Consider the following 27,808-nt stretch of genomic DNA (forward strand, 5'->3'; position numbering starts at 1 on the left):
TTGAAAACAGCTTCTTGGTTATTCTTCCAAATAAAAGTGAGTGTCATGGAAATGACTGTATAGAAGCAAAATGAAATAAGTGTAGAAATTGGTTAAAATCAAATAAGCACTTCAATTTAAACATTTATCAGAGCTTTATGGTTTAAGGACATATACTTGCAAGGATGACCATGTAGCTTAAAAATGAAAGACAGCTCATTTGTAGTACATCTCTTTGTGACCTGTAGCCTCAGCCATTCAGTCACTATGGAGAACCAGGAGACTTTACCCCAAGCAATGTTATGTCTGTCATAAAATGAAAACAACCCTTTCAGAGTCGTCATTCTCTTTTTCCTTTCAACTCTTGCTCTTGTCAGGTTGCATTATACATAGATAACACAAATTTTGAAGGCATGCCCTCTGGTTAAAAACAGAAACAACAGTAACAACAACAAGATCTCTCACACAACATGCCAACGTGAGCAGGATTTAGTCACAGATAATTGGAACATTTAAGAGCAGTGCTTAATAAAAGAATAATACAAGCCTTGGTCAACAAATATAAAAATGAGTCTAAGAAAAAAAAAAGTGATCTGTTCAATGATTATTCTTTCCTAATCCTGAGACTCATTTGTTATTCTGCTGAGAGCAGTCTTATTTATTCAAAATATCCATTAAAATGTTTTGTTGGATCCATGCACAAGTCAAAATACTGAAAATGTGTAATTACTTTCTCTCTGTTACCTATTTAGTGGCTATATCTCAAGGATTAGAATGATAATATTGATGATGATGATGATGATGACTATGACAATGATGATGTTGATTTAAAAAAGGAATTATGTAATGGGCTAAAGTGGTAAAAACTCTTCTTGAACGTAGTAGGAGTCTTCTTGTAAAAGAGGGAAGATAAAAAAAGGTACAGAAAGAGTGAAGCATTACTCTGAGCTGTTCACATTCTTCTAAAAACATTTTTGACCTCCACACATAATAGATTTTTTTTTTCAAAGATTCTTCTATGAACCTGATCACATATGGAAGAGCACATGCAATTTCATCTGTGCAGATATTCAGTTTACCTGAGATTAATGTCTAAAACAGCAAAGGATTTTGTGTAAATAATCCACCTTCTTTTCTCTAAAACCAAATCCTTATTTTAGGGAACATTTTGCTTAAAAACATTTGGAAGTATATGACAATGGCATGACTGTTTTGATATAATGAAGTGATCCTAATTTTTTTTTTCCATTTATATACATTTCAAGTAAGTTCCCTAAAGCATTAGGTTTCAGTTGAGTGCACAGAGGCACAGATTGATGCACAGTTTCTGCAAAAACTTGGTTCAGAGGATTGCACACTGTGATTGTATAAATGCAGGAAGGCTGAAGTTCAGTTTCAGGGGGCTCCTTAAACTTTGACTTTTCTAGTTGAGATAAATTATAGGAGGCTTTAGCTGGGGTTTCAGAACATTTGCAGGGATGTGTTACAGAATTACAGAACTGAAAGGAAATTCATGAGATCATCCAGCCCAAACTTGTGAATCAGATATCCTTGTGTTATTCCAGCTTTTTATTTTTCTTGGCTGTTACCAGGGCCTCCAGTATGGAAATCTTCATGGTGTGTTCAGGTAAACTGTACATAATTTCCTTTGCAGTTGTAAAGTTTTCCTTAATTTATATATTTAATCTTCCTTGACATGATGTATACAAATTACTTTTTCCCTTTACTGTTGTACACAAAGGGAATATATGATTGCCTTCTTTCACAAAATGTTTATTTAATAGTGTGTTACCGTGATTGAAACTTAGAGTAGTAATTTCACTGATGAAAAAGTGGAAAATTACGTTGTATTGCTTGAGGCACTTCCTTCATAAAATACTGAATATATAGAAAATATCTCTTGCATGACATTAGGTTATAAATATTTGAATGCATACCTGAAGATGCATAGCCCTATCTTTGGATCTTACTCTGTTTCTTTTAAAAGATGGATGAAATTATATTCTCAAACACTGAAACAGCCTTAAAATAGACAAACAGATTGTAAATAATTTATTATGTTGAGGGAAAATAAAGTTCTGTGCCAAAACAGTTAAAGGACTGTCTATTATCAGAAATAAAACAGCCTGTAATGAAGATTTTGTCAAATATGAACAACTTTATTACAATGACATCACATTACAGGTGTGGTGTGAATATTCTTACAATTTCTTTATCTAAAGAGCACTATATTTTACAGAATATTAGTCTTCGATTCTGAAGTTGAAAAGCAAAGTGATTTGCAGATTATGAGCAATTTCAGGATATATTTTTATTTCAAATGATCTTTCCTCACTTCTTTGTAGGGCTTACTAATTTGGGTTCTTATAGTTTCCCCTACCATAAAATGCATTAATGACATCATTAGTAATACCTGGCCATAAATCCAATATCATCTTAAAAAAATGAAAAATGGTTGATGTGCAGTTACTCTTCAAATTAATAATTCTTTTCAGTCTTTTATACGTTTCTTGAGGGTTCATTGTTTTCTGTCCTTTTAAACTACATCTAGCTGTTAAGTGTGCAGTAATTACTATGCAGTAATAAATTGTACTCCAATGCCAACAGCCTAGGAGATCCGACTTTGTAAAGAGGAATTTTATTATATCATACTTCCTGATAAATTGGGGCACAAAGGCAGCTGGACCCTGAGTCAAAGACCAGTTAAACATTTCAGTAATTTTTCAAGTATGCAGTCACAGAGTGCAGGCTGATAGGGGCTGGGCTGACAACTGAAGTGTCAGCTTAACAGCTGCTTCATTTCACTGTCTCTCGGCTCATAAAGTTTATTTTTGATGAGCCTGCCTGTAGGACTACTAAAAAATGACCTTCACACAGGGCCCAGAGTGGTGACCAAAATAGATTTCTCGGGCAGTGCGTAATATCTGTGCTACAGTGACCATAGCACAGAAAATAAGCAGTATAGTGAGAAAGACATTATACTAAGTACTGATGAGAATATTCTGTATTTTCATGCAGAAAGATTATTGTGATAGCTGTGCAGTCATTCACTGCCTTCAATTTATACTAATCTGAACAGTGGCTTTAATGGTATTGTGCCAGTTTACATCAACTGATTGAATGGCCTGTGATTTTAAAGTTGTGTTTAGGAGTTGTAAACTGCCTTACAACAAGAAACTACATTACATAATAAACACATAAAAAAGAGCCTGTTAATTTTTCTCTGCACGTTGCTTGCTGGTCTTAGAAAAAAAATTCTCTTAATTAACTCTAATTTTCACCACTTTTGTTAGCTAAATATATTGCAACCTTCTGTTTTGCTGTGCTGTTTGTAGGGATATGCTGCTAGTCTAACTCGAGGCAGTGTGGGTCTGGAGAGGTAGCTAGGGATTGGGGAAAGGAACCTCCATGTTAGAGCTTGAGAGGATGAAAAGAAAGGTGCTCTTGGAGCTGTGTATGAGTGGTGTGTATGAGGGAGAAAGGATCCTTGGGCTGGGAAATCAAGCTTTCTGGGTGTGTCATTTAACAAACAAAAAAAAAAAAAAAAAAGAGTTCCAAACTGAGCTGTAGTATTTAAGAGCCAGTAAATTCTGATATGCTTTGAACCACCTTCATCATAACCATAGTTACTTTTGAAGAAGTGTAATGACTTAGTCCTGTGACATTGTGAGCACTTGCTAGAACTGTTTTATCATTGGTCCAATGAGCAACCAAAATGATTTCCTGAAAGCACTAAAGGCCATACTATAGCTCCCGCTTCTGCTGTTAGAGATCTGAAAAAAACCCAGAACCTTACTTGTTTGAAAGTATTAAAACCTGTCAAAAGTAGGATCATTTCAATTTTTATTTTCTTTCCAAAAGCAGCTGAGGCCAAGACTTCTGCAGGCTTTGTATGTCCCAAAACCATCAACAACTTAGCCCCTGCCATCTTTAAAATGTGAATTTAAAGTTCTGCAGGAGAATGGAAAAATAAATGGGAGGTGAACATACAGATGAAGCTGAAGGAAACAAAATAATGGATTACAAAATAACTTGTTGAATAGTTCAACAGCCTTCCAACCAGTGTTTATACAGGTGTAACAGCACAGCAGTTTTTGTGAGGACTGATCAATTGCTGTTATTACTGATATTAAAAGAACATCTTTTTTCTCTCTTAAAACTTCCCTTCAAGTTGTGTCATGCCTTTCCCATAGTACATTCTGAGGCACATGTTAGATTTGGGAGTTCAGCTTTATGGATGGTCTTTTATGTCTTTTGGGCTTGACTAAAGGTACACTCAGTATTGTTAATCCTCAAAATCTGGAAATATGTTCTGGTGTAAGGAACAGGTGGATGAGTTACAGCAACAGTTCTACTCTTTAGTGTTACTGTGCTGGCTGATGCTCTTTTCACTTGCTACCAAGACACAATGTGTGAGCAGATGAGACAAATGGCAACATTTCACAAGAAATTTTCTCAGCAAAAATGCTTCCTAAATTCTCACACCTTTTTCTTCAGTATTATTTTCCTACGCAATTATGTCCAAAATTTCCTTCTAAAAGGAATAGCATCTGCATGACATTATTTCTGCAAGCAAGCCTCTTGCCTGATTGTGTATTGCAGTATTCTGAAGACTAAGGGAGGTATTTCTGCTGAAATATTTGTTAAAAAAATGCAACCAACCAAACAACCAATCAATCAATGGTCTTAGTTCTGACTGATTTTTTTTCTAAATATTAATAATACTATTATGCTTGTACCTCTGCAGTCATGGTATAGAATAGATTCACTCCCTGTTTATGATGCAGCAGGCAGGTATTCTCCCAAGTCTTAAGTATTTCTAGAGTTTTGTCAAGGCACTGGTGGTCCATAAAAATTCCACAGCTGCTCTTAAAGATGATTTAAAGCTATGGAGGAAGCCTGAAGCAGCCACTTTGCCCAGCTCCAGCTGTGTTACATATATCTAGTTTACCTGGTGACTGGTTGAGAATATAACCAAAATATGAACTAACAGCATGAAAAAACCCCACCCTGCTTAGAATTAGTATTTCAGAGGATGATTGAAATTTTTAAGTTGCTTTCATGGGAGTTATTTTGAATCCTTTTAAACAGTTTTATTATATAGTGTATCCTTGTGCATTATTTTATATAATTAAGGCCTGCATATTGACGCAAGGTGTCTGGGGAGATCTGGAAGTGGCAAAAAGTACCTTTACACTCTTCCTTCTGCATCACCACCCTATTATCACAGAATCATCAAAGCTGAAAGAGACTTTCAATATCATCTATTTAACTGTATGGTACATTAGTAATTTTTTCCCTTTATATGTCAGTAATAAGGCAAGTTAAAAAGCAATTGAAGATACATTTGTAAACAACATTTTTTTTGCTGGTTGCATAGTATTTTCAGCCCTCCTGCTTAGAATGAGGTCTGTCTTGGCTAATTTTCTTTATCTAAAAGCCTTCAAACTCAGGGTATTTTATGATTCTATGATATTCTAGTTTTCAATTCAGAATAACTTAAGCTTTTATGCTTAAATTATGTATATTTAGAAATAGGTTATTTAACCGATGTGCTCTTTCTTTTAGCCTTGTCTGGCCTTGTCCTATCTTTGTGTTTCTTTATACACCTTCCTGGGGTGCTGAGTCAGCTTTGAGAATTAACCAGATCCACAAGCTCAGGTTCTTATCAGGAGGGTGTTTCTAGCATATTTGTTTTGGATCACTAGCCCTGAACACATCTGCTGGGAGAGCTACTGCTAAAGTATGCTCTTTTGGCAGATACACAGGAGCTATTTATAATTTAATTTGCATTTCTTGGAAAAAGCAAACAGGATTGTTCCAAGTTAACACCTTTGTGTTAGTGCTACAGAAAAGAGCACCATAACCAGCTTCCAATTAAACCACCTCTCCTGCAGTGACTAGCCAAGCTGGGCTGGCAGAGGTGAAAAGTCTACTCTCCTATAGTAAATCAGATTATAACAAGTATTAACTTAGCATTTATTCCTTTCAGAGATCTCAGTTGTTAATGAGGGGCAGCTGTGGTTGTACAGATGTTCCTCTGAGGAAGGGCAGTTCCTTGCTACGTCATGGCAACGAATTAAAGCTGCAGTCCAGCCCATGGAGTTTCAAGAAGCAAATGTGTGAAACACAAAAATTCAGAAGCTTTTGGTGTAAAATCAATGATGCTCTGATAAAAATAATATTTCTATTACCATAGACTACTATTTTGTCTTATCTTTAACGGGACAATTTTTTTTACTAGTTTTAACATGTAATATTTTGGCTGTGTTTGCATTTTATCATACATTTTTCTCAGTAAAGTAGGTTCTGATAATAGTTTTGGTTTTTTTTCTTTTGGTACAGATTAAAGAGCATCTTGCCAAGGGTCAGAGGATGTTGGCTGGTGATGGCATGTCCCAAGTAACCAAGACACTATTGGATTTAACGCAGAGGAAAAACTTTTATGCTGGGGACCTTCTAATTTCTGTGGAAATTCTCAGAAATGTTACAGACACATTTAAAAGAGCAAGTTATATCCCTGCTTCTGATGGGGTGCAGGTAAGAGAAACATTGTAAAGGTAATGTTTCAGTTGATGGAGTTTATGCCTGTATATTGAACTATAGTGCATGGCAACTGATTTACCCGCAGAGGAAACAAAAGTCTTCCACATGATAGACATAAGCATTCTTCACATAAAACTAAGATCCAAGTGTAAAATAGGGAGAAAACTCAGCTACATTTAATAAGATAAATATCTAAACCAATGCAGCAGGTGAAAAATGTAAAATGCTTTCTTTGTAGCATTTCAGTATCTGTGTCTTTCAAGGTTTGGTCTGATTGATAGGAGGTGTTGGTATTTTTTGGCACTAAGCATTTTGCTAGTGTTCTTTGTTCCAGTTCATTTCAGCTCAGAACTAGTTCATTTCAGTTCAAAATCCATCCACAATGTTACGTAATTCTGGCAGAGGTTCTTCATTTCAGATAAATAAAGTTCATTAAAAGTGCACAAGAGTGATGGATAGTGCATTTTTTATAACTTTTCTATTTTACATGTTAGATTAACTCTTCTTGTACAAGAGGACAAATAAAATGCTGTCAGAGCTAAAACAAATATAATTATTTCTACATAATGGGCTGGACAAATCTTACTCAGGATTTCTAGACAAAGATATTGGTTTCATCTTATATCTGAAAATTTTATACACTTTTCAAAGATTGTAGATTACTGACCAAGAATACTAAGAAGGCAGATGTGTATAATATTTATGAAAAAGAGAGTTTAATGATCATTCATAAATTACTAATGAAGTTATTAATGCAGGTCATGTATACATATTTGTGTAAAGGTAAGCATAAGTTTTAAATACACTTCGGAATAGATGCATGCAGATGAAGGGACATATGTTGGAAAAGACATTTTTTCACAATGAAGTTATCAAGACTTGCTATTATATTTTCACTTATCTAGTTTTTCTATGCACAAAGAACAGTTTTACTTACACAGCAAAACTGGCATATCTTGTGTTGACTGTAGCCAGCTGAAAATATTTTTTTAAACAATGCTTTTCAAAAAGTATGTTTGCTGTACAATCCTTTTTTTTTTTTTTTGAATGAGATTCAGTATCTATTCAGTAATAGATTCACAGGCATTTCAAAGTCTTTACTAGAACCAGTCTCGAGAAGCTGCTTGATACAAGTAATTTTGTCCATGGGCCTAGTAGATCAGGTCATTTGCAGTTTACATACATTAAAGAGAATTTGATTCTTTTCCCACTGACGATAGTGCCAAAGGTTTTCCTTCATTCTACAGTGTAGAGCTGTTTTCAAAATTCTAATAATATTCTGGCAGAACTTGACAATGTTATTAAATATTGTTTTATGAATTTTAATAAATAATTTAGCAATCAAGAAATCAAATATATAAAAATTGGTAAGCCATATTCTGAAGGATTTCTCAAACCAAAGAAAATTAACTGTATTTCAGTATTTGTATGCCTAAATACAAAGAGTTCTTCAATCCCAGTTTAAAAAGACACTCAAACTCCAAGTCAGAAAAAATAAAAGTACCAAAAAAGAAAAGAAAAAGAGAAGAAACATCAAGCTAAGGTAAAATTAAAAAAAACCCGACAATGGACAGTATTCCACAAAGTGAAATCAGACTAAAGGATGTATTTGGCCCAGGGGATATATTAAGAAAGGTTCCTTTTACTGACTTCTGACGATATAAAGTGAAATCCTGGCTCAGTAATAAAGTTTAAAATTTACTACCAGTTTCTGAGAAAGATGGATTTTTCCATATGTAAACATATGTCATATTCTACCATACTCTGGAGTATTGTATTTATTTTTTTATTTTCATTAGGACATACTTTCATAGTTCCTAGCTCATCATCAAAGTGAGTGACAAAAAGGTAAAAAAATAAATTGCATGAAAATTCTTCTTTGTGTAGAAGCTCTGTGTGGTGTTCTAATTCCATTTTCTGTATTTTTAACTAGATAAAGAGTAGAATTTCTTATTTGATGTATTTTGGTTAAAAAAATTATCAGAAATGCATGAGTGAGGTTTAAAATCCCTAAAAGCCATAATTTATCATTTTGTGTGATGTTGGAAAAGTAGATTATGATGAATTATGGACAACAGGATTTTTTAGATCCGTACAAAAACAGCACTTGAATTATAACTGAGAAAGAAGAAGTATACATGTCTGAATATATTTGTTTTTTATAAACTCCATCCATTTAGATGGTCCTTCAAATGCCTACAATATTTGGTTTATATTCAGTGTAGTATTCATGAATAGTGCAAAAGTTGTGATCCAGAGACTCCATAACTAAATGATTGAACAGAAAAGTGAGGTAAAATTTGAAATTTTCCAGCTAATTCTCCAAAATGAAGGTGCTGCTGCCTGATGTGCTGCATTGAAAATGCCTCTTGTTTAGGCAGACAGTTCCAAGAGCAAAATAAAGTTTTCAAGGTACACATATTTAGTACCAAGTTATTTGTAACATGACTCCTTTTATTTTGCATCTTTTAACTGGTTTTTGCAATAATATCTATGTATACTTGCACATACAATGTCAGGGACAAAAATAACCATTTATGACGCAGTTGAACAAGAAGTTGTCTTGCATCAGAGACTGAGAATATCAGTACAGTAGCAGAAATTATTGCAAGACGAGTCATTCAATTCTTCTGTAAGCAAGGTTTTTCATTTAATATGGGAATCCTTTAAAATACCCTCTGCAGCTACACTGAGGCTATGAGATGGACACTGCACTTAGGTGAGAATGATTCTACCCGGAAGCAAATACAAATTTTAAATAAGCAAAATGAAAGCAGCGTTTTGGAGTATTGTCCAGAACTGGTCTAAAAGGGCTTGAGCTTCCTTCTAAGGACAGGATGGCAAGAAAGTAACTACATTTCAGGACAGGATGGCAAGAAAGTAACTACATTTCAGGACAGAATGGCAAGGCAAGTTGTACAATCCCCTGATGCAGCAACCAATAGGAAAAAAGGTTTCTCCCCAAATAAGTTAGAGCAGTCTAATCCCTTTTATACTAGCCATAGGGACTATTCCTGTGAGTCAGGGTTTGACAGGATTGTCCAATCCTTTTTCCCTCCATCTTCCCCCTCCCACACACATTCACTATGCTGTAGTCCAAAAGTGGAGGTGACTTAAGGCTATCCTTTAATTCCTCCTAGGGAGGAATTCTTCTCTAACTGTATAAAAGGATTTCTGACAGCTTTATGCCTGCAGAGAGGGTCAAAGAATTTGGACTGGAACAGAGAACTGCAGCCATTGTATTACAGAAGAAAAAACTTCTGAAAGGAAGAAAGGAAGGAAATTAAATTAGGAAAATGTAGTTGTCCATTCCCAGCTGTAACTGGCATGATCATCAAGAGAGCCTGGGCAAAAATAAAGAGCTTCAAAATTTGGTTCTGGCTGTCCCAACATTTTCTATAGTGACCAGCTCAGTAATGTGCAAGCCCAGCTATGAAAGAATAAAGCTTGATTCTACAGGGAGGTTCAGTGTTTACTACAGTAATTCCCTCAGATCACATTCATAATGCTTCTAAAATTTAGCCTTCACACCTGTCAGTCATTTTACTAAAGGAAAATGCTGTTTCTTTCATGATTAATGCAATAAACAAGAGAGTAGTCAAAGTAGGGCAAAAACTTTTTAACCCTTCTTCCCCTGTCACATTTTTAAAATGTATCTCATATCTATTCATTATTGAAGCATCAAATCCATTTGCTCATCTCCATTTAATTCACAAAGTACTGACATTGCTTTGAAAAATCACTTGGACTGAAAAACCTGCACAGATCTCACCCTTCAGTGCTACCATAAATATGGCACCAACCAAGGTTAGAAATAGAGTAAAAAAGATCCCAAGAAATATATTCATATTACTAAGTTCATACACCTAATTTATACTTTTTTGGCAAGTGCAAAAATATATGTTAGGTAATTTATTGCTCATCTTTTTTTTGTGCTTGAGTCTAGCATTATTTATAAACTTTTCCACATACATTTTTGTCAATTATTGGTAGTTTTAATGCTTTCTGTAAGTAAAATAAATATAAAATTTAATACCTAATATTATTAGAAAACCCATGTAATATATCATCTGCAAGAAACATTTTAAACTCCTGAGTGCTCTTCAAGCAGTCTAGGCGACTCTCAGATAGATCTCATTACACAGACATGGATACTGTTGCAATTAAGGCTTAGACTGCAGGGGAATCAGTGTCTGCAGTGTAATGCAGAACTACCTTCAAAACAGCTGTCTAGTATGATGAATTATCCCACACTGAGTTCCATGCAGCTGCTGCTAGACTGCTACCAATGCCCTAATAAGTTAAAGTTAAAATTTCCATCCATTGCATTTCTACAATATTGCACTGGAAGAGTTGAGAACTACCATGATTGGAAAAGTGTTTTCCTTCAGGCAAAATCTTCATAAGGCCAACTCTACCTAGTAGAAGTTTTCACCAAATTACAATGCCCTACATTATGTGTGATTACAGTGCCATGAAACTGGCATGCTTTGACCAATATAGTTTATTTTACTTGGGGGACCAACGAAGATGTATATTTTTCATAGCTGAAGTTGCATTTACGGAATTGTGATTTGCCAACCTGGTTAAACTGGCAAATCCTTTGTAACAAATACCAAATGTAACTCCTTGCATTGAGCTTTATTTTGCTATGGAATGTCTGAAAGGGATTAAATGTATTCCACGTATATAAGCAGTATGTAACTATATCTATTCTTCTTATTTTTAACTTGACTAGAAATTCTTTAGTATTGCTTCAAAATAGATCAAACCTTGAAAACATTTTTCTTTTATGTCCTATCATTAATTCCCATCTTGTCCAAATGCTGACTTGTAATTTTCATAGGAACTTGCTGAGCAATTTTGTTTCTTTTCATGAAATCTGTTGTGTTGCTGAAGCTTGTGGATGTTTTTCTAGTGACCTCAGTGAGAGAAGAGTTGTAGCCTTGTTAATGAACAGGATTATTTTGTCCAAGTTCAGCAAGAATTCAGTCACCTCTAGAGTAAATTTGGTCAAGTTAAAGGAATTTTTATCCATGTGAATTTTATAGTTAGCGTAGTTAACTTCCTAATGGTTAGGCAAAGATAGATCCTCTTGCTTGTCAGGTGCTTAGTGTTGGGACCAGGTTAGACTGGTAAAATGTTATTATAAAAAATACTTTCACAAGTTTTATTCAATTTTGCATCCTAAAATGTTTTACTTATATAGTTGTGAGACATCTAAAATGTCGGTGATCTCTCTATTTTGAAATAAATGTCTTTTCAAGCATACGCACCACAGACTAATGTTGTAAGTTTTTCCTGTCTGGTTTCAGTATTGTGCAGTTGAATCCTTTGTACTTTCATTAATAGTCAGTTAAAGTTGCTTCTTACTTAAACCTGATTTAAGTCCTGTTTATATACCCCAAAATAGCTAAAAAGTGCAGGTAAAGTAGTGGCCAGTAATCTGAGTTCCAGCAAGGTCGCATTGGTGGTATTCCAGTTTTTTGAAATTGTGACGAACTTAATTACACTCTCCAGCTAAGGTTACTGGAAACTACATGTATCTTTTATGAAGGAACAGAACAATTATAATTGGCAGGCTGTAGACAAAATTGATATTCTGCACAAAATGTGATACAGAGATGAGAACAGACTGCACAAATTCTTAGCTTTTAAGGCTGAAGAAGTTGGGAATACAAATTGCTAGAGAGAGAAGACAAAATTAGAAAGGAGATTTCTCCACAAACATTTGGAGAAAAGTGATTTTTTAAAATATATTATTTGTATCTAACTCTACTGCATTTTTTTCCCTTATACTTAAATGAGTAGGAGAATCAGAAAAAGAAGTTAACAGCTTAAGGTCAAAGAAACAGAAACTGCTTATTCCTTTTAAGTTGAAATTCCTAAAAGGATAGAGGCAAGTGTGACATATAAAAGTAAAGAAGCATCTGATTTGAAACTGTATTGGCCAATGAAATATCACTGAATGCCCTATATATGGTTATTAAGGATCATTTTCTCATTTTGAGTAGAAACTAAAGACTCGAGACTGGTGCTTTCTTAAATGTACTGTGTTTTTTTTTGTGAAATCTGTAATTGTCTAGTTTCTGGAATAGGAGCAATTTGTGAATAGAACACCATCACATTTAGAAGTTTAGCAAGTTTAAAATGGTTCTTGTTTCATATGAAGTGGTACTACGGAACCTGATTATATGCACAAGAATTAAAAATTTACCATAAAATACATGCTTTCTTATCAGTCTAATGTATTATTTTGCTACGTTCTCTCTTCTACTGAGAGAAATTAGGCTGCAGAACTGCATCTGTAATAGGGAAAGGAAAACTTTCTTAATGTCAGATTAAGGATGTGGTAGTTCATATCTTTGAAATAATTTTACTTAGTCTTTCATTTAATTGATTTTTCAGAACTTCTTTCAAATCATAAGTAATCTCTTAGATGAAGAAAACAAAGAGAAATGGGAAGATGCACAACAGGTAAGATTTGACAAAATTTAATATATGTTTTCAGAAATCAAGTTAAAGATGCACCCTACTATAGTTGAAAGGAAATCCTAAGTGATAGAATATTTGAGAAGAAAATTATCCTTTTCAAAAAGGAGCAATTCCAGGACCCACCAGCTAATTCCTTATATTGAAATTATATTTAAAATATAAGTTGCTTCTCTTGATAAAAATAGATTTTTATTGACATTCCATAGGATTATTCACTATGTCTTTGCTTTCGTTCCACTATGTCTTTGCTTTCAACATTGTAATGAAGTACATACAAAAGCTGAAAAATGCTACTGAGGGCTAGCTGCAATGCTGCTTTGTTAAACGTGACACGTCAGACCTCATCCAAAGACCTCATACAACACCCCTAACCAACTTACAGAAATGCAAGCAGTAGACCTGTCATACAAGGTTGTATTTGGAAGAACAGTTATCCTCAGGACTGAAAAGTTTCTGTCAGGTTTGTTCAGGTACAAATAACACTGACAATGGGGATGAACATAGTTATGTAAAGAGGAAGATTTGTGGGGATGCTCAAAGGCCGGGAAACATTTCTTTATGAAGAAGGATTAAACAAAGCAAGATACTTCAGTATGGAAAAGAGTCAAGTGCACTTATTTGCAATAGAAGCTTTTAAAAGCAAAAGTGGTGTGGAGAATGTTAAAAAGGTAAATAGGCAAATCTGTGAAAGAAAAACCATACTTTTGCATAATGCAATCTTTTGGCAAAAAAGGCTGGGCAAGACTTTGCGAGCAAGTATCACTATATTCCTACACCCTTATACGCTTCCCTAGACATCAGCTTTTTGCCACTGTCAAAGGCAAGAAAATAGCTTACATAGATCTTTGCTCTGCTCTTGTGCAGTCATTGTGACTGTGTTCTATAGATACTTGAACTTTGTTCACTTTTTGTGTCATTCCTAATAAATCACAAGGTACTTAAAGATCTTTGAAGCTATTTACCCTCAGTTCTGTAAGTTCATGTTTATGATGTCACTGAGAAAGGGAAGATCAGGACTTTTCACTTGTAATTCAAACCTTGCAGTAGGCAGATGACACTGCAGCTGACCCAGTACAATTCAGTTGGGAATCATATTTTTTCTTTTCCTGTTTTTCTGTTCCTCTCTTGAAGAGCCAGATACAAAAATAGACAAAGTGTGTCATTTTCTTTAGCAGTGATGGAAGCAGCAAAATCACATACATGTGGGCAGTTTCCATAAGCAACACCAAGATAAGGAAACCAATATTAAGCAATGATTTTAGTCCTACTAATAAACAGACATGATACCACTCCTATGTTATCAACCTTGTCTTCTACTTCCATCTTGTCTGCTTACCCTTGTCATGTCAGCCATCTGATGCCAGAGATTTGGGGATGACAGCTCTTAAGAGGAAATTCTGAGAATGTGGAGACAAAGAGGCAACAGTAAATCTCCAGTTCCCTCTTTTCACTACTGCTTGTAGAACAACTAGTGTTGAAAAACGGAGAGGGAACAAGTTGTTTCTACTTTTCCATAGCTCCTTCTCTCTGCCTGTTAAATCATTGTCTCACAGACCTAGGTACAGCAGAAACCCAAAAACACCAAGATGAGCTGAACACTGGCGTATTGGGGCCATAGGTTCCTGGTTGCAAAGCTAGAGGATTCACTAAATCTTAGACCACTGAGATATGACCCCCCCCAATGCCCCTAGTCTTATTACTGTTCTTGTGCAGTTACACAAGCAGGCTCAAAGAAACTTTGGAAGCAAGTATCCCTTCATAACATCTGGGAGGAGTGATCAGGCACTAGTGAATAAAGGTGATCTTGTTTCTGGTTCAGCCACTCAGCTTAATTTTCTGTAATAAAACATAGCAAACCTAGGTGCAGTCTGACCAACCTTTTTGTCAGCTTGCATGGTTTTCTTAAACTCCACAGCTACTGTTAACATAGCTTGTTTTCTAGATTCTTTGCTGGAGAGAAGATCTTACTCACTGTCAGAAAATTGCTGACTTTCAATCAAGTATACAGCTGCAATGCCTCAGCACATCTGTTTTCCTAGCTGAAATGCCAACAGTTGATAACCATTAATTACAGGTTATATACCATTCAGATAAGCAGCACTCACTTTAATACTTGCCTTTTTTAAGAGCTGATGTAAAGCACTGCACACAGGAAGCCATTTCAATCCACAGTGTGTAAGTTTATACTGGATTTTCAAAACGTGGGAGCTGTTCTGCATATTCTTCATCAAGATCTGCCAGCATCCTATTGATTAACCAGTACTTCAGTACTTCAGAAAAACCCAGAATACCTGCTCAACTGAGTGCTCAACAGTTTATTACTATGCAATTTTATATGTAAGAACGAGGGTTTAAAAAATCTCACTGAAATTTTTCCTTAGTACATAATCTGTGAGTGTGTGAGATGAGATGGATGCAAAAACCACACTTACTACCTCAGTAGCTCATCCTTAGGAGAATGAAGATTAAGTCTCTGTCACCTGAAGCAGCATTTGCAGCCTGTTGGAATCATAATTGTCACAATAAATTCTTCTTCAAAACAGTAGTACTGCCCTACCTTTTATAAAACAATCCATGTAGAATACAAAGCCAAAAGGTGAAAATTGCTATTCTGAACCAGACAACTATGGATCTAGATAGATAAGGCAAGATGAAGATGGAGTGCAGCAAGCTGGAATTTATAGTCTCTGTAGGGTTTTTTTAGAGTCTGCAGTCCCAGTAGTGGAAAGAATGGGTTGAATATTGCTCATAAAGTGAAATTTGGACATTTCACTGATATGAAGAAAAAACACCATGGGCAGGTTATCTGTTATTTTTTCTATTGCAAAACACCCTGTTACTGATAATTGTCTTGTTCATAACAGGCTATAAAAACTTATTATTTTTTTAATGTATGTGATATGAACAGAACTTTTAGTCTTATTAATAACTGTTATGATCTCTAATGCTGTTTTGTTGATGAAACATTATTGTTAAATATTAAAGAGAATTTTTTCTTAGTGGCTTACAGCTTTGCTAATAATTTTTTTTATTCTGAAAATGTGTTTTTATAATTTTAAAAGCCAAATTGAGAGGATATATTAGCAATGCCAAGGCTACTGCAATTTATTTTAGTTTACTCTGTCCAATTCTTGGCTCCTCAGTACAAGACACAAAGTAATGGAATGAGACTGGAAAAATACCATGAAGTTGTTTAGGGGATTAGAGAATAGATATACAAGGATAGGCTGAAAGAGCTGACATTCTTTTGCTTGGAAACATGACAATATTAAAAGTTCCTGAAAGAGAAAAGAGTAAAGACTGAGCCAAGTCTCAATGGTGTGCATTGACAGAATAAAAACCAAGGCATAAAAATTAAAATACAGAAAATGCCTTTCATGTGCAAGAAAAAGTGGGAGTGGGAGTGATTGTATGCTAGAACATGTTGTGCAGACAAGCTCTGGGGTCATCTTCCTGGGAGACATTCAGAATCCAGCTGTGTGTGTTCCTGGGCAACTTGCTAGAGCTGATCTTGCTTTCCACGGAGGCTTGAGCTAGATGACTTCCACTGGTCCCTTCTAACCTCCAGTATTCTATGATTGTACTACTCCATATCAGCAATGAAAATAGTACTACCAGTAAAAATTTAACTTACTTACATGCTGACTAATGCAACAAAGGTTATCATACTGGCAAGGCCACAGTAAGATTTCCATTACTGTTTGTATCAGTAGTTCTGAAGTTACTAAAGATATCGTCAGAGGAAGAAAGAATATTTTAATTAGAGTTGTTCTGTAATATGAAATGCTTTAGCCATTAATGAAAGTAATGGCCACTAAGTTTTTGAGAAGTGCAGTGACTTAGCAGAAACATTTTCCACAGTTCCAGTGCACAGTTGATTTCACATAACTTTATGGGAAGTAGTGTCTGTTTATATGAGAATTTAATAGCAAAATGGTTATTTTACAGTAACAGAAAGTGTTTAGCAATGAAGCACAGGAAGAGCTGTTTGACTGTTACTTCTCAATTTGGTTTTGATGGCATTTTGATTTTATTTGAATTTGCAGCTGTAGACATTTTGATATTATAGTAAATGCCATGTCTGACCTTCCTTTGTTAGATCTATCCAGGTTCAGTGGAGTTAATGCAGGTGATTGAAGATTTTATACACATTGTTGGAATGGGAATGATGGACTTTCAGAATTCATACCTAATGACTGGAAATGTAGGTAAGAAATAGAAATTTCTTCTATCAAATTTATGACCTATTGAAAATCAGAAGTTCCAAGTATGTACTGTAGAGTTGCTGCTTCTATCACATTCCAGATTGGGCTGCTCCTCCTCCTCCAGATTATCTGTTGCTTGTTTATCCCCTCTCTGGCTTAGCACATGCAGAATGGCTTACATGTTGGATTTCTTCATAATCATATCTCAAGATCTAAATGCAAAGTTTTAGAATCAGAATTAAGAAAATACTCACCAGAATACTATGAACTGTAGGTAGATTTTAGAGTGTTTCCAGGATACATAGTGTTTCAAATGCTAGTTAATGAAATTGTGCTAATTGAGTTAAAATTCATATAGTTAATAAGTTGAGAAGTGCTTATTATGTTGACATTGTCTTTTAATATTCCATTCTCTCAAAGAACAGTCTTTGCACATGTTATGGTGTGATAATAATCAGTGTAGATAAACAATAATTTTAAAAAAATATATACATTAGTTGCTCAACTAATTAAAGCATAGAATTTCTTATGTTAGTTTTTCTATGTGTAACAGTTTCAAAATTTTATTCAGATTTATTTTTCAAACTTTGTTTTTGCCACTGGAGAGCTGCCAGGTAATAGTCATATAACAGCAAACGTCAAGTATAAAAACGCCTTGCAACTCAATTTATTAGTAGTCATAAATGAGCTAGAATAAAAACATTTTTTTGAAAATTGAACTAAAAAAATGAGTTTGAAAAGCTATTCTCTAGTCAGTTTTTCAGCAAGTCATTAGAATGAGTAAGAAAATATGGTCATTTTGAAATTAATTGGTGGAGTAAAGCAGGGAAAATGTTGGATTGTCCCTATTGAATTTTTAGCTTGCTGCTCTACAATAATAAATATTTATTATTGTTCTCCAGTTCATGTTACAGAGTTACAGTACTATAAACACAAGTCCCTGTAAGGCACCACCTTGTACTGGAGACATTTCAAAGAACTCCCCAAAAAGAGCTCTGACAGTCTTAAAATGTTTAAAACATTGCAATAGGGTTTTAACCAGTGATTTATTATTTTTGTGGTACTACTGTTTTCACTCTAATACCACTTAAAGCTTCTTCCAGTTGTCAGTCCTTCATTATGCTCGACCCTGCACAAATTTATAAAGGAAACTATCTTTTCTGAAATGTTTGTTCTGTGACATTTTTCTGACAAATTAAAAAGATTAACTTATTTAAAGAGCACAATCCGGGCTGCTTGGCACATTGTAGCACATTGTAGTTTGTCCTCTGAAAAATGTGAAAAAAATATCAAATGGGAAAATGCATTCAGATTAAGTAGGTGAATTCAAATAATCTGTGTTTCTACATATTCATGGCTTCACATGGGAAACAGCAACAACATTGCAATTGAATCAGAAACTTTGCTGTGCACTGGGTGGTTTAGATAACTGCAGAATCTTTATAGTGTTTCTTTTGATTGTCTTCCTCTTCCCACATATAAGATATTTTTAGGCACTCGGGAGGTCTGTTCTTAACTATAAAACCATCAAAGGAATAGAAAAAAACTAAGAAATGAGTGGTGAAAACTGGAAATGAATTTATAGGTTTAATCTGACTTCCTAGCTCTGTGCCTTGATGTATTGCCGTGAGTTTATCCACCCTATGCTCAGTCAGCAATCAAAAAAGGACAGGGTGACTGTGGTGCAAATCATTGATCAGAATACTTGAGCTCAGGTGGCATGCTGAGATGGAGACAGAAGGCTGTTATCAACAAGGAGTATTCACTAACAAGAAAGGAATGTATCTGGAATAATTCAGTTTTAGTATAGCTGTCCTCAGGGCACTGGCATTACTGTCTGACTGCATATGTACTTGGGTTTTAGGGAATATTTATGTTGATCTCAACTGAAAAGAATAAACGATGCAATTTTTGACTGGTCAGAAATAATTATTCTATACCAACAAGAGTTTATAAATATGTGAAGTCTTATCTATAACAATATTCTTTTAAGCTGACAAACACATTTAATGCAGGAAGCAGATATTGTGCATAAATGAGACCCAAATTTTACCTTTAATGAGAGAAATCCAATAGTTCATAGAATAAAATAAAAGAACAGTTTGGGTTAGAAGATACCTTTTCAACACACTGGTTGCTCTGAGCCCCATGGCATTGACCATGAATATTTCCAGGGATGGGGCATCTTCTACTACCTCTCTGGGAAACCTGTTTCAGTGTTTACCTACCCTTATTGTAAAAAACCTTTTCCTTATATCTAGTCTAAATTTATCCTGTTTAGGTTAAAACCATTGCCCCTTGTCCTATTGCAACAGCCCGCTAAAAAGTCTTCATAGCAACAGTGCTCCAGTCCCTTGATCATTTTTCTGACCCTCATCTGGACCCACTCAAACAGGTTCATGTCCTTCCTGTGTTGGGAACCCCAGAGCTGGCTGCAGCACTGCAGGTGGGGTTTCACCAGAGCCGAGGGGCAGGATCACCTCCCTCATCCTCCTGGCTGTGCTGCTTTTGATGCAGCTCAAGATATAGTTGGTTTTCTGGGCTGCAAGCCCACATTGCAAGCTCAGGACTAGCCTTTGATCATCCACTATCCCCAAGTTCTTCTCCTCAGGGCTGCTCTCTATCAGCCTGTGCTGATGCCAGGGATTGGGTGGCAGCAACCCAAGTGCAGTGCCTTGCACTTGGACTAGTTGAACCTCTTGAGGTTCCCATGGGCCCAGTTCTTGAGCTTTTCCAGATCCCATCATTCAGATGTGTCAACCACACTACTCAGCTCGGTGTCTTCTACAGACTTGCTGGGGACACATTTGATACCTTTGTCACTGGTGAAGGTGTTAAACAGTACTTGTCCCAGCACAAACTCCTGAGGGGTACCTCTTGTCAAGTGTCCATCAGGATACTGAGCCATGAACTGCTACCCTCTGGATGTGGCCAACCAAATTCTAATCCATCAAAGAGTCCCCCCACCAAATCCTTACCTCTACAATTTAGAGAGAAAAGTGTTGTTGGGACCATGTCAAAGGTTTTACAGAAGTCCAGAGGGCATCCATAGCTCTTGCCTTGTCCACTGATGCAGTCACTCCATTACAGAAGACCACTAAAGTTGGTTAGGCAAGACTTGCCCAAGGTGAAGCTGTATTGCTGTCTTTAATCACCTCCCTGTCTTCCATTTGCCTTAGAATAGTTTCTATGAGGTTTCCAGGCACAGAAGTGAGGCTAACAGGGGTCCTGTTGAATCAATAGTTATTTACCATAAAATATTCCCTCAGCATCTTCACATGCTTTAAATACTTTTTGCTGTGTTTTCATTTCCAAATCACTTTAAAGTTCAGAAAAATTACTCTAAAGATGAACTATATATGAACTATATATGAGCTACATACGGACTGCTGCTTCTTGTCGGAAAAAAATATCCAATTTTGTTGCAAATTTCACAGTAACACAGTGAGTTCTTGGTTTCCTTCTACTAATTTCAGTTTATAAGTTCATTGCAATTGAATGACATTTCTAATTGAATAGTAGTTGACGTAAAATTTGAGCACCTAATTGTGTTTCACAGATATGCTAATCCCCTGAGATCTTTCACAGAGGGGATTTTATTTTCTCTTTCTTTCAAGACATAGAAACAAGTAGTTGTGGCTTAAAAAGTTACTAAATATCAATGCTGCAATGACCTTTCATTGCACATTCTCATTTCATGACAAATGGGAAGTGTTGAAATGTACATTAACGATACAGTAAGCTATCACAAGCCACATTACAATACATTTGAAAACAGCTAAAAATACAAAAAGGACAGTTTCTATGCCCCTGTTAAACTTTTCATTGTGATGGTTTTTAACACAAATTTTTCATTTCTTCTGAATAAAACATCAAAGACTGGTTTAAAATCCAGATAATCTAATATCAGTACTCTATTGGGCTTTTGAGGGAGCTCAGTCAATTCAAATGCATTTCCATTAAAGCAGGGCCCCATCTCCTATTAGTTTTTCTCTGAAGGATAGCAAATATACTATGAAAAACTTAAGAAATGTAGAAGCAACAATTTACTTTGTTCATGCATGGTGGGGACAGATGGTATTTGTTTTATGATTGCACTTTGTATTATATTCCTTTAAGAAATGATTAGGTGAAATAAAAGACTCTGATAGAAGGTAGAAGCCTCCTTCCTCATCCTGCTCTTTTTCTTCTTCTTCCTCCACCTCCTCCTCCTCCAGACCAGCTGAGCAGGCACACGAAAATGATAGTGTGAACAAACAGAAGCTTTTGCTATCATTCGGTGTCCCTGAATTCACTGAAAGCACAGACCCACCTGCAAGGATACAACATGCAGTAGGACAAAGGCTTTTAAACCATGTTACCATTGTCTGTTAACCAATAGCTTTCGGTTTTGTCTGTTTTAAAGATAAGTTCCTGATTTTAGATTAAAGAATTAACCTTGGCTTTTAATAGCCTTTTGAATTTTTCTCTGAACACTAAAGACCTGAGCAGATCATCTCAGTGCTTTGGCTGATTTGAGTTCTCATCACAGTGAACCATTAAGAGTTTTGAAGCCATGTAATAAAAGGTGGGTGAACTGCTATTAAGAAATATTCAACCTTTGACTTAAAAATGAAATTTCTAACTGGAAGATTGGAGTGCCACAGACATAGCTGTCTTTAAAGATACAGGTGGAATGTGGAACAGGAAATAGGAAGCAGTATTAGGGGATATGTATTTCTATGGCAGATTCAGATTCTTTTGTAAGGGAAGATTTTCCTGGTGTTGTCAAATAAATTTCCTTAAGAGCAGCAGCCAAAAAAGATAGTTAAAGGCTATTCTCTTGTCAAAAATCAAGCTTACAGCTCTAAGATGATATTAATAAAAACCCAAATAATCTTGAAGAGCAATATGTTGTCATGGGTATTATTTAGAACTGAAAGGAAAAAAACGAATGAGAATTTTCAGCATGTGAAAAGCCACTCTCTGTTAATGTTCATTTTATGAAGATGGATGTTTCAATGATCAGTAGTTTTATAAAATGTGCAGATATCACAAAGTTGCTTAGACTAATCAAAGGTGGGAGAGATTGAAGATTTCCAGGAGGTACAGCAAAATGGAAAGGAGAGAATATACACTGCCAGATTAAATTCAGTTTTGACGGAGCATTTAAGAAGGAATAGATCAAACCATTCAGAGAAAATAACAGCAAAACTAGCAGTCTAAAGAAAATACAGTATTTTTTTTTTCAGTTTTCAGTAGCTATGCCTTGCAACACTCTTTTCAATTGAAATTATATGGCTTGGATTGATTTTACTTATTTTAAGCATCATAAAATTTGCCAAAGTCACCCTAAGCTTCCTTTAAAATCAAGGGAGAGTACTTCTCAGGAGAGCAACTCATATCATCTCAGACATCTAAAATAAGGGCATGGATTGCCTTGTGGAAGTTCTGCCATTGGCTGTAAAGGCAGCCTAGTGACTAGCTCATGTTTCAATGATTCATGTTATCTAAAGCACAGAAGAGTGGTTTTCTGTGAGTCAATAAAACCTGTGAATACAGAGAGGTTCAGGGCTGAATGATCAAAAAAAACAAAACAAAATAATCAAAAATAAGTAAAGTATAATAATTAAAAATCAGACTGAGAGTTGGACTTGTTAGAACAGATATTTGAGAACAGATTGTTAAAAGGAACTGCATGTACATAACTGAAGAGTGAATACAGAGTGAAACTAGGCTGACATCTCTGTTTAATCTTGCTCACAGCAAAAAATGAAGATTCCTAACTCTATTGTAGCACACTTAATTCTGAATAAGCATGAAGTCAAGGTCCTACAAGGTACAAAATAGAAACAAGTAGATATGTGTCTACATGGTAAATGCAGCTAGCTATAATATTATATGAAAAAATGAAGAGGTGTAAAGCATATTTCCATGCATAAATCAACTTTTAACAACCTGTTATCTCTCAACTTAAAAATGGCTGCTGTGACACTGGTACTCCGATGAGTAATCTGATTTAGTATAGTAATTAACATTTCATTTAAAACTTGAAACTGAGCTGCTAGCATAAGTTTTATAAGCATTGGCAGGAAACAAAGTCTGATTTCTGCCTTCACAGACAGTCTAGGATGCCATATGGCAGAAGATGTTTTGAAAGTGTCCATTGTCTCCTTTCTCTGCATACCTTATTGTTACACCTTCAATCTCCCATTCCATGTTCATGTCCATGAAATTTTAAGAAAACACAAAAGAATCCTGCAGGCATATGGAGTGTATCTTAAAATTTTCCAGTCCCAGCTAGAGACACTCAGAAATGTTTGTGACCAAAGGAGCTTTCGGAAAATGCACCTACTCTAGCTATAAGACACGAGCAATGGTACACATGCTGAGCTTTGGGAATGCTAGAAAATGAGCAAGCTGGATTGCTGTCTGTTATTGTGGGTTCATTCACCTTATCCCAGGCTAAGACTTTTATATCTTGTAAATTGTAAATCCTGTTTATACTTTCTAGATACTAGTTCACATTATATGATTTGTTGACTTATCTGAATGGCGTCTGCCTTGGTTTGCTTATCTTTTTTGTATTATAATTAGTGATGTGTGTCTTCAATGCAGCACTCGAGATCCTCTGACTCATATATCACAAATGTCATGCTGGCCTAAAATATACCAAGAGACCAAATTTATTTAAAATTTGGAAAGTGTTTTTTTTCAAATATGTTAAAGAAAACAGAAAAAAGGGCGCAGCCTTTATACTAACTTGTACAAATGTATAAAGAAAATGTCTAAAATTTTCAGCCAGGAAATGAGTATTTCAATAAATGTATACACAGATACTCAGAATTCATTTGTAATTAAATTACTTCCTGTTCTGAGTCTGTGTAGTGCTAAAGCACAGTGTGGATTTTAAAGTGGGTATTTATAGTTAATAAAAGTTCAGCTGCTAATATTTCAGCATTTTTTCTTAATAGAAAGTTGCGCCTATCACACAAATAAAAATTCAGATCCTGTAGAGTGGCCCCAAAAAAGCCCTTCAGATTTCTCTCCTGTTTCCATCAAGTTATTCCAGAGTACCCCATGTTTTCACAGAGGAAAATTTGACCTTTAAGCAACTGTGTGATTTGTACTTGCTCCTTTAAGAAGTCAAACAGGAATCACTCCTTGTAGTGTGTCCTACTTCCTATGTAAATACGTAAACATTGTCAAGGAATCATCCAGGGAATAGGCCAGGTGAGAAAACAGTCTTCACAGGCATAATTCATGCTTTTCTCTTTGTCTTGTGGAGCACAGTTGGTCACACTCTTGTTCTTGGTTTGCAAACATGGTGGTCAGAGAAGCTCTCAGTTCCGTCTTCTGCCACATATTCTTTTCATTCATGACTTTGGCTCCTGGTTCTCATCCACTTTCTTTCACACTCAGAGGTAGCTCATCAGTCTTTCCTGCCCCAAACCTCTATGCTGATGATTGAGCAGATGCTCTACGTATGTGAAAGATAACACCTATCACATTTTCTTTTCAGTTCTTAAAAAATCCTTCAAGTCCTAGGATTTACACACTGCTAGTTCACTCTCCTGTTTTTGTATTTGTTACTTGCTCAAACCATATGTAATAATCCATAGCTAGAAGCTTCCAGAAGGGAAAAAATAAATAAAATTACAGGGAAACTACTGAGAAAGGTCAAATTGCAAATTTTTGTACTCTTAATACTTCTGCTCTATATATATTCACATAATTTCCTTTGCAATTCCTTGATCAGATCAATATGTGGGCTTTCAGAAGATTCAGGCTTTCTCCACTGATTAAAGTGGAAAGACTTCATGCCCACTTTGAAGGTCTAGCTCATTGCAGCCTATGACTTAATGCCTGAAGTAAATGCTCAAGAGCTCGTATTTCTTTCTCAGTATAAAATAAGCTTATTAAATGATTCACGTTCCCTGAAAACTTGCTGTGAATAGTGCATAAAAGAGTAGACTTTTTCACTCTTTTCTAAACCTGCATACTCAATGATCCTGAGAAAATACAACTCTGTTACTTAAGATTGAAAATTCCAAATATGAAGAGAACATCTATACAAATCTTTTTCAGTCTTCACAAGTTTGGATAAAAACCTAACTTCATTCCCTAGCTATACTCCTAGTAATAGTCATAATTCTGTAGGTAGTTTTGTGTATACAGCTTATTAAGTAACCTTAAAGATAAAGCTAAATAAATTAACCATTCTGTATTTTTAAATGGGTGCTATGGAAACCAGAAAAATTGAAAGTGTTTCCCTTCCCTTCTCTACCTTATATTAAGTGGAGTAAAACATTCTGAACAAATGGAAGCTATGAAAAATGCCAACATACAGGTTCTTGTCTCATTAAGAAAATATCTCCAACTGAGAAAGTAGTGTCTAAGCCCATTTGTGGATTTTTTTTTATAGTATTTATGTATCTCATATTGTTGTATCATTTCTAAATTTCTGCCTCTGTAAACTCCTTTCTGAATCATTCTGTTTCTTCAAATGAGCAATTAAAAGCTGTTGTTTTCTAAAGAAATAAATTTTTATGACAGGCCATTTTTTAACTAGTGCATTTAGCTATTGACCTGAGAAATTAAATACCTGACCGTATTCACTCCTTTGCCTCAGAGGTGACTTCCAACAATTTCCAGATAGAATGAGGCATAAGGGGATAGAAATTAAGCATCCATGGTGGTAATTTTACATTAATGTAATAATGGAGTCAATGCACACCCCAGGGAGTTTGTTTCATAGTAAGGTAGTGCCAAGTGGCAACAGTCATGTTCAGTGATGTGTAGTGTCAGGATATTCCAAACACTACAGTCCTTCCTTAAACAGGAGTACCACAGTCCCATAACAAGGTGCAATTCTGCATGGATTGATGACTCATTCTGGGATTTTTTGGCCCTGAAAGAGTTACCATAGGAGTGTCCAGCCATCATCTGGTAGTATATCCCCTAGAGATGGTGTGGCTAAGAACTGCAAATAGCAAAGTTCAGCCCCAGTTTTAATGATTTCTACAGTATTTTGTTACTCACTCACTACTGAAAATGAAAGAAGGAAAATTAAATAGAATGAAAGTAAACTCCCCAAAATTATAAGTCAGTTAAAATAGGAGTAAAACCAGCTATTAGCTCTGTCTAATACTTGCACTGTGCCAGAAACAGGTCTATTACCAAAAGGTCCATTGTGAATATGGAGTTAACGTGGTTTATACCAAGCTAATGATATGGCATACTGCCAAAGCTCTTTTTCATTTTCTGGCCATTCAAGGGTGAGGAAAGAAAAAAACAAGAAAAACCACAAAACCCCAAACAAATAAAGAATAAAACTACAACAGCCCACTCCCCCCCAACCAAAAAAAAAAAATTACCTCCCCCTAACATAAACAGCAACAACAGTAAAAATCTAAAGAGTCCAAAAAACCAACGAAAAAATCAACCAACCAAGCAATAAAACAGAAAAAGGAGGGGAAAAACTTCCATCCATAATAGTAGACAAATCAACCTGCTGTATAGAAAAAGTATTATTTCCTTGGTGATGACTGTAGATTTTAATTCCAAATAGTAGTAAAGATGTGCCTTTTCCAAACTGCGTAGCCTGAAGGTAGCATAACAATAGAGGTAATGAGCTGGAGAGAAATATTTCATTTTTCGAGTCAGTTTCATGAGGTTATTAGTGGGCTAATAATATCAGAGAAAAGTATGTTTATGGTAATAATTATTTTGACAGTGAGACTGTCAGATATTGAGGTCAAGCTTCAAAGCCATGTAAACATATGCAGATACAATTCTGCACAGTTGTGTTTCTGTAAGTGTAATTTTTTATTTCTTTTTTCAATATGGAGAGTTGGATTTCAGTGTATAGACCTAAGAGACTGCATATATCTCTGTCATTCTGTTAAGGTCAGACTGTATAATGCCAACAGAGCTAAGTGTCAGTAAGATCAGTCCAAAGCATCCCAAAGGGTTCATGTACTGGGTGGGCTACAATCACCAACAGGGCCTGAAATTTCTAACATATATTTTGTGCCTTGTGAGTTCTGAACCCTTGAGTTCATCCATTTCACAGTGTAAGTTTTTCTTTCCCTTGGCTTCGGGTATGAGTTTTAGGACCTCATTTGTTGCTCTGTCTAAAGGTAGAGATAAAGAATCTTTGATAAGATTTGTGATAAAAATCAGAGGTTCATTCTACTACAGATGAATATACCTTTTACGTTTTTCTTTTTTTCCATGCTCTAAGTCTCCATTACAGAGGGAAGGAGACAGAGAAAGAACTTTTCCTCATTCAGAATATGTGGTACAGCTCTGTGGCCTGCAGTGATTGAATGGCACTAGATGCATGCACAAATACTTAATTCACCTGCAGTGGCACCGAATAGCTTGATATTGTTGAGATTGTTTTTCTTTTTTTTGTAAACAAACACTCTCTGCAATCATGGAGACACGTAATCAGCCCTAGGCAGCATTATTCTGTAAATCTTCTATTAATATAGGTTGGGAAATGGTCTTCTAGAAAAGATATTTTATCTGATTGCTTAAATGATTTTTTATATAATCTGTGGTAAATGCTCATGATGTTATGTAATTACTATTATTTT

General features: G+C 35.4%; 1 protein-coding gene across 1 annotated transcript in view; it reads left to right on the top strand.

The window, feature by feature from the left end:
- ADGRB3 (adhesion G protein-coupled receptor B3) overlaps positions 1-27,808 on the top strand; it is a 439,855-nt gene that overhangs the window by 205,784 nt on the left and 206,263 nt on the right. The window contains exons 9-11 of the mRNA XM_041477430.1: positions 6,325-6,519; positions 12,934-13,002; positions 17,120-17,228. Coding sequence (XP_041333364.1) covers positions 6,325-6,519; positions 12,934-13,002; positions 17,120-17,228 — 373 coding nt within the window. The remainder of the gene's footprint in view (positions 1-6,324; positions 6,520-12,933; positions 13,003-17,119; positions 17,229-27,808) is intronic.

Source organism: Pyrgilauda ruficollis, unplaced genomic scaffold, assembly GCF_017590135.1.
Source record: "Pyrgilauda ruficollis isolate IOZ18807 unplaced genomic scaffold, ASM1759013v1 scaffold40, whole genome shotgun sequence".
NCBI classification, from domain to species: domain Eukaryota; kingdom Metazoa; phylum Chordata; class Aves; order Passeriformes; family Passeridae; genus Pyrgilauda; species Pyrgilauda ruficollis.